The 8,769-nt window shown below is 36.4% G+C and overlaps 1 protein-coding gene across 1 annotated transcript; it reads left to right on the forward strand.

The window, feature by feature from the left end:
- Nucleotides 1–6,792: 6,792 nt before the first annotated feature.
- On the forward strand, nt 6,793–8,268 carry LOC145687447 (uncharacterized). The gene has a single exon (XM_081760901.1). The coding sequence runs from the start codon at nt 6,793–6,795 to the stop codon at nt 8,266–8,268; it is 1,476 nt and encodes a 491-aa protein (XP_081617027.1).
- The last annotated feature ends 501 nt before the right edge of the window (nt 8,269–8,769 follow it).

Below are 8,769 nucleotides of genomic sequence, written 5' to 3' on the forward strand. Positions count from 1 at the left end.
TCTCTAACATTAATGTAATATCCCTTTAGTTTTTATTTATATATATTAAAATTACATAATATAGTAGTTACATTTCGCATAGAATACATTTAAAGATCTCAAAAGAAAAAAAATCAGTACAATAAAATAAACTTGTTAATATTCTCGTTTATTTCAAAGAATAAATAGAATGTTTCCTCACATAAATTAAAGGGCTGAGATACCATGATGGTGTCGATATTCAACACTCTGAAGTGCTACTCTTTTTGGGATTTATCAAACCTACAGTTAAAATAACACATATTTCGCTCGCCTTTTCTATGAACGCGCAGCTTCATTAGTTGTTAGTATTTAATTTCCTACCTGGAAAGGACAAGGAGTTTCCTTACTCTATGATCGTAATCTTAAAAAAAGCGGGGGAGGCATGGAATTTGTTACTAAAACAACAAAAATAAATGTCAGCCTCAAACACCACTCAAAAAGAATGAAAAAAAAAACATTTATATTTCCAAAGATGTTTGAACAATGAAATCACAGCATCAAATATCAGACATTCGTCAAGTGGATAAATATAACATTACAAATATTACAGAATGCACTTCTTCATCTTCGTTTTGCAAAGCGGTTTGAGTTACGTTGACCCAATTCAGCGCGACAATAGTGATCATTGTGGTTTCGTAATTAACTGGATACAAGGCCCATTGTGTATGTGAATTTGACACCGAACAGTTTGCACCAAATTTACTTAAAGCGGAAATTTGCCACCTCCATTCTGGATAATTTGCCGAACTTAGGTAATTATGTCATGGTAATTTCGTCACTGGTACTTTTGTCACCAAACTATTAGCATGTAGGTAATTTCGTTACCGGAAATTTATACACAGTAATTTCGTCATCGGTAAATTTATCACCATAGTATTAACATATAGGAAACTGTCATAGTTATTTTTCTCCTTTGTTGAACTAAGTATAGACAAAGTAAACGACCAAAACAACTTACTGTATCTTAATCGAACTTGGAAAACAATTCAGTTGGTGTTAGATTGTTGGTTTTTCAATTTATTCCTACATCCATATTAATCTGTGTATCTGTATAAATAGGATGTGTATGTATGTTAGGAATGGTATAGAGACGAGATAAAACCCAATACACTCTCGGTCTCGTCTCGAGTCAAAAAACATCGTATCAGTCTCGGTGTCGTTTCGATCAACATATGGAGCTTCTTCGTGATTAAGCCGTTAGCGTATGTGCCTTTGGCGTGATAGAGCTGGATTCAATTCTAGGCAGGAGGTTATGTGGTTAGGATCCCACGTTGAGCTGTAGTTCACGCCTGATGTAGCCTCGCTAATATAGTCGAAAGAGACGGAGCAAGAGGCATTTTGTTTAAGATATCCTCTGTATCGTAAACAAATGTTAGACGTCAATCAATAAATCCCAAAACTTACATTACTTTATACTTTACTAGTTAGGCACGTGCCTTTGGAGCATGGGATTCCGAATTCGAATCCTGGTGGGTGCAAGGTACGTCTTGCGACCTTGCTGATATTAGATTCAAATATAAATGATATAATTTAAATATTGCTCTATTTAATAATGGTGTTTATTTATAAGTTAGAAATCCAGGCCTGGAGTATATTAATTTAATGGTATATATCTATTCATTTAATTTATTATTATTAGTGTAAGGAAATATTTATTCAATTTATGTTGTATATTTATGTATATATATATTAGAGCATCATCCCCTATTATTAAGAATTAACCATATTATTATTTACAGTTTAGCTAGTTCTATCGTTGCTTTTTCCATGCTTACTTTTTCTTTTAGAAGCCTGTCGAGGAGGCTAGCTGCGAAATCCATTGTATTTCAGTCTCCCTTGCTGGGAATTTTCCATTTGAGTAGTTGGCGCTAAAAAACTTTCTAAAGAATTTTTTGTTGCTATTTTTTTTAGCAGGCCAAAACGTATAAAAAGGCTGCCTCCCCTATCTTCGTTGCTGTGTGTTTTGAGGATTCCTGAATGTAGGATCTTGGCCAGCCAGTCCGCTGCACTGGAAGTGAATAGTGCACTTGGAGAGAGTCCCCTCTAGTTAGTTACTGTATGTAGCCAGAATAGTGATTCTACTACATTACAGAAGCCCGCTTAAGCAATTGAGCTTTGGCCATGAGATAGGATATACAAATGATAGGGAGTTAGGAAATAAGTTGTTATTTTAGATGCTTAATCCTACGCCTATAACAGAGGCTATTGGATTACTATTGCTTGTTTAGAATGGGAGTATTTAAGCTTCCTAAGGGTCTATGGTTGAGGTGAGTGACGCACGTATAGACTCGAGGTTTTGGTTCCGTCCTAGTGGTGGAGGAACATTTAATAGAAATCCAAATGCGTTTGGGTTCGTCCCCTTACTTGTGTAATTATAGCATATTTAGGTGCTGTAAGAGATTAGAGATTTTCTCACTGCAACTTTAATTTAAGAGAGTGTTAGAGTGAGTATTTAACCAAATTCCTTTATTTCCTTGAGTGTAAGGAAATTTAGATAGAGCCGTGAGTAGAGGCTGACATCCTATCCCTAATACCAAGTTATCCTATATAATTAAATGTTTAAGCTAGATAGAATCCCTTTGTGGACTTAACTTGGAGTCCCAGAGACAGGTTTAGGCCAGACAGTGACCTTTGAGTCGAGGTCCCGTCTTTAAAAGCAAGGAGTACGATCCAGGAGTAACTGAATTCTGTAAACCGTATTTTCCACAGGTCCCTACTATAATAGAGAGTAATTTGTTTATTAAGGAAATTAGGATTTCTAGAGGTTAGATTACTTCCTTTCTCCATTAGTTATTGGGGAAGGGTAAGAAGGAAGATAGAGTGCATATAGGGCGGAGTGGCGTCCTGAGTTAAAGTTAGTACCCTACCTTTTAATTAGAGTATTATATTTGTAAATAAACGATTAATCTCCTATTTAATTTCTCGAAATTTCATTTAATATTCTTTGATATGTGCCAAATACCCCAGACTTTACGAGCAAGTACTTTGTAAGGACGTAGATTGGAAGTTTTGAATATTTATAGAACTGTTAGTTGTTATCGCTAAATTATACGGATTTGATATTCATACTTGGAAGATTAAGAGATAAGAATAGGATTATTATCTTTTTTTTCTTTCTTCTAAAAGTGGGGAATTCTCGTCTGGAATAGAAATTAAATGAAACCGAGAAACAGACGTAGGAGGAAAATGGAGAACGTAATTGAATTAGACTTGTTAAAATCCGCTTTAGTGATAGATTCGGATGTTGATCTAGGAATAGACCAAATAGTAGAGGAAATACGTAAGCTTAGAGAGGGGAATCAAGAAAATAATGAGCACAGAAATTGTAAATGTAGTAGTTTGGATGAAATAAAACTACCGTTACCGAAGTTCTCAGGACAAGTATCGGGGAATCCATTCGATTTCCTCGATGAATTGACAGATCTTGCGAAGAGCAAAAGTATGACAATGAATGAATTGCTAGAGAAAGTTATTCCAAATGCCTTAGTTTCTGACGCCCGTAAATGGTTTAATTTCAAGTCAAAATTTACAGATTTTACTGCATTTAGGCATAGTCTACTGCAGGAATATTTTAGCTTTAATTATGAAAGCGAAATAGAAGCTCAATTGGCGACACGAATTCAGAGACCGGACGAATCTTTCTCAAGATTTATTAGAGAAATGGCATTGCTCTTCTCTCGTATGAAAAATCCAGTCGAGGAGGTAGAACAGATAGCCAAGATTGTAAGTAAAGCACACCCTAAGTATAAACAATTTCTTCATGATAGGAAATTTGCAAACTTAAGGGAGTTGGAAGAATACGCCTTGAAAATTCAAGCGTATTTATTAGAAGATTATAACTATGCTAAACAGCATAGCGCAGGGAAGGAAGAAAGTATCCAATTGGCTGCAGTGAGTAGTAGAGAGATAGGCACTGAGTCAGTCCCCTCGATTAGGCCGCAAGCATTAAATCCAGCATATTTTAGCAGGCAAACAAATGAAAAGAGAGAAAGTAAGAAAGAGAGACCAAGAAAGGCTGAAATTAAATGTCATGCGTGTCTAGGTTTTGGGCACAAACGCTATGTTTTCCCCAGCAAGAAAAAGTTTGAGAACCACGGGAAAAGGGAAAATATTGCAGCTACGGTCACTAGATTGCTAGAAGGAAAAAATGCACCTCCTTATCTTTTTGGGAAATTTTACGGACATATTAAAGACTGTTACTTGGACAGTGGATCATTTATTTCATTAATTGATATTAAGACCGCGAAAAAATGGATAGAGAAAGGAGCGAAGTCGGAAAAAGTAAATGAAAAGATTTTGTTAGCTACAGGTGAAGCTAACTGTAGTCTTGTGGTTATGCCAACTTTTTTCATAAAAAGGGAGGAAATTTACGCATAAATTCTATGCTCTTTCTCACGCTTCTATTGAATTAGTGCTTGGTGCTGATTTTCTATCAGAAGCAAAGATAAATCTTTACCTTGCGGAAAATTCATGGTGCTTTAGCGATGAGTCGTTTCTTACGGGATTCGTAATTCCAGAGGATCGAGAGAGAACTTCAAAAAGTTTGTCAACATCAATTAGGGATAACGGTACTCTTTGTAAAGGGGGAAACGATGGTGCGTCAGGAAGAAGAAAGAATTCTTTTTTATTGCATCGAAAGCAAAAAAGGAATCTCAAGGGTGGAGAACAGAGCCACTAATAAAAGCGACAATATTAAATAGAGATGTATTCTTGTTTTGCGACTCTGGCAGCCTACTGAGCTTTGTTGACGAAAACGAAGCAAATTTGTGGAGAGAGAGAGGGGCGAAGTTTAAGAAAGATCCATTGTATTTAAGTCTAGCGAGTGGGTCAACGACTTCCTTAGAGAGTGTGCTCGTAGAAGTTGAATTTTACGGCCATAAAATTAGGCAACGGTTCCACGTGGTATCTTCTCTTCTGAAACCCTTGATTGTAGGAAGAGATTGCCTGGCGAGGGCAAAGATTGTTTTGTGTACATCGCTCCGAGGATGGTGTATTGAGAACGGAGGGATGACAGTATGCGAGTATGACAAACCTCATAAAATAAGAGGGGAGGAAAATGTCCCTTGTGCGGCCATTGAGAATGCCCCCAGCCAGCTTATAGAAAAGATGTTATACAATGTTAGTTTAGACCCACAGAGAAAAATAAAATGAGAAATATTTTGGAAAAATATAAGAACGTTTTTTCAGACAAACCAGGAGTTACACATTTAATGAAACATCATATAAATATTAAAAACCCCAAACCCTTTACCTGTCGGCTTAGACCTATGTCTATAGAGAAAAGGCAGATTATGGAGAAAGTGTTAGATCAAATGGAAAAAGATAGAATTATTAAAAAGGCGAGTACTCCGTACGTAAGCTGCCCGATTTTGCATAAGAAAAAGGATGGTAGTTTCAAGGTCATATTAGATAGTCGAAAAGTTAACGAACTAACAGAGAAGGAAAAAGTAGGTTTGCCAAGTATAATGGAAGCCCTAACTCACTTAGGGAAGATGAATTTCTATGCATGTTTTGATTTATCATATGCTTTCGCTCAGATTGAATTAGATGAAGAAAGTCAACCTTATGCAGGTTTTATAACTCATTTGGGCACGTATCAGTTCATTAGAGGAGTTTATGGATTATGTAATTACCCATTTGCTTTAGCCAGGTTAATGCAAATGGTTTTAAAGGAACTATATTATACTAAGGTCATCTCATTCTATGATGATATAGTGGTGGGCGGTAAGACACCTGATGAGTTAATTGAAACTCTTAAAGAAACGTTGAAGAGAATTAGCGATGCAGGACTTACCCTTAACCCGGATGATGCAGTTCTTTTTACGCAGAAAATATAATTTCTGGGATATACTATTACTCCCGGTAAAATAACATGCACTCCGGAGAAATTAAAGATGGCACAGCAAATTACTAGGCCGAAGAATGTAAAACAGCTTCAAGCGATCTTGGGATTTTTTCAGTTTTTTCACTTTCGGATACCAAATATGGCTATGATAGTTTCACCGCTTACAGATTTGTTGAAGCGAGATGCAAAATTTAAATGGGAAGAAAAGCACGAGAAAGCGTTATTGAAACTAAAGGAGGAATTAGCCAAAGATCCTGAATTACTTCTACCGAAGTTAGATGATCCGTTCTACTTATATGTGGACGGAAGCTCGGTGGCTACTGGGTACACCCTCTGCCAAAAGGATGATAAGGGCCGTTTACCAGTAGTAGCGTATGGATCTAGAAAGTTATCTCCCACTCAGAGTAAATATAGTTCTACGTATCTAGAGCTTTTATCCATTGTTATTGCACTTGAGAAGTTCGAATTATATTTAATTCATGCTCCTGTCATTTATGTATATACAGATCACAGACCGATTTTATCACTGATAAAATCTATGAAAGTACCAGCGCTTGTTCAGAGGTGGTTAACAAGAATAATGAGATTTCCAGTTGTGCTGAGATTTCAGCAAGGGAAGACAAATCCCGTAGATTTTCTGTCTCGTCTCGAAAACTCGCACACTGAAGGTCCAGAGTTTGAGGGGAGCAACGAGGCTAATGAATTATTACCGTTAGAAGCTGAAAACGATTTTTTTTCTAAAGATAGAGACAAGCGAAGGAAAAGTAGTAGACGTTCAGGAGCTACCAACGTCTGAGGTTTTACTCATTGATTATAATAGTTTTAGGGAAGTAAAACTATTAAAGAAACAAATGAAGGAAAGGAAAAGAAGAAAGAACTTAGTCGTGAGCAAAGTTAGAAAATTTTCTCTAGAAGAAAAGACAGAAATGCAATCGGAATTACCTTACTGCATGTTAGTAGAAGAAGAGGAAGAAAATAATTATGCAGACTTCTCGCAAATCAGAGATTTAGATAAACTTAGAGAAAATCAAAATGGAGATGCTTTTATTTCGAAATTCATTGCTTTCTTAAAAGGAGATAAGGTGTCAGTTTCTAGTAAGCTGAAACAAAAATTTAAGAGACTGAAGATAAATTGTTTTGTAGACGAGAATGGAATTCTGAAAAGAAGATTGAGAGTAAATGATGAAGTTAGGGATGTGGTTTGGATCCCAAACTCATTGAGAACAACTCTCTGCGTGATGGCTCATATAATTAAAGAATCAGGCCATCCTTCGTGGATAGAAACGCTAAGAAAGTTGCGGGAAGCTTACTTCTGGCCAAGTATGCGTGACGATGTACGAAATTTTTGCAAAGCTTGTGTTCCGTGTAGTTTATACAAGGAAAATACTAATACTAAATATGGGTTTATGGAATCTTCATTAGCTGTTAGGCCTAACCAGATCTTGTATGTCGATAATTTTGGATCCTTAGTGCCGAGTAAAATAGGAGGATATAGATATGGACTAGTCCTTGTTGATGGATTTTCAAGATTGGTAAAGATTTATTCTGTCAGAAGACTTACTGCAAAGACAATGGTAGACTGTCTTTTAACTTTTTTCTCGGAGTTTGGACCTTATTCTCAGATATCTAGTGACAATCACTCAATATTTTCAGGAAAATTGTGGAGAGAAACAATGAGTCTGCTTAAGACAAGATGTCACTTTATTAGCGCTTATAGGCCAAAGGGAAATAAAAGCGAAAAAATGATAAAAGATGTAAAGACAATAGTCGGCATGTATGCTAACAAGCATGAAAATTGGGCGAGAGATATTAAACTTATTGAATTTGCAATAAATTCCAGAGTTTGTTCGGCTACGGGATACAGCCCAGCATTTCTATTCTTTGGAAGGTCTTTTAAACACCCGTTATATGAAACCAAAGAAGAGAAAGAAGAAGTTCAAGAGGAGCCAGATTATTGTAAATATGTTCGGGAAATCCAACTGAGAATGGAGACTGCTTACAAACGCGCGAATGAGGTACAGAGACGAAAACATGCTAACAGAAAACAAATTTACAATAGAGGTCGACGACCGAATCCATTCAAACCCGGTCAGATGGTGTGGTGGAGGATAATACGGCTTTCTTCCCCCACTAATAAAGTGAGTGCAGGCCTCTTACCGAGATACAGTGGTCCTTGGAAGATCGAAAAACAGTTAGCTGCAAATACTAATATAATTCGTAATCAAGACAGTGGTAGAACAGTCAAGAGAAACGCTGATATGATCAAACTTGTTTTTGTGGCCCCAGAATTTTGTAAGAAGTTCCGTGAACTACAGCCGGAGTTTGCCAAAACGCTATTTCCAGACGAAAGAGAAAGTAAAGTTGGGGGGAAAATAAAACATCCCACAGACGTAGTAAATTAAGCTTAAAAAAGATTCTTTGTGCTGTTATTTTTTTCTTTCTTAGAGAAATTTAGCTAGTTTAGGGAACAAGCCTGGCCAAGATTACAATTTCTCGTCTCGTCGTTTTCTGTAAACATCGTTGTTTGTAGTCTCAAAAACTTTGAAAAAATGTCGAACGGATTTAAGAAACCTACACGTAGTGTGTACGTTGCTGCACGTCCTAAAGCAGATGCAAGTTTTGAACTTGAATTATTGTGTCACGTAGATGCTCCACGAAACAATAAGCGTCGTATTCATTTTTCGGAGATAAATAGCAGCAGTAGTAAGAAAGTTCGAGTAGCTGACCCAGGTTATACTCTGAAGGACATTAGAGCACTTAGTACGTCTTGCGACCTTGCTGATATTAGATTCAAATATAAATGATATAATTTAAATATTGCTCTATTTAATAATGGTGTTTATTTATAAGTTAGAAATCCAGGCCTGGAGTATATTAATTTAATGGTATATATCTATTCATTT

The sequence above is a fragment of the Thermobia domestica genome, chromosome 6, assembly GCF_964235325.1.
Source record: "Thermobia domestica chromosome 6, izTheDome1.hap1.1, whole genome shotgun sequence".
Lineage (NCBI taxonomy): Eukaryota > Metazoa > Arthropoda > Insecta > Zygentoma > Lepismatidae > Thermobia > Thermobia domestica.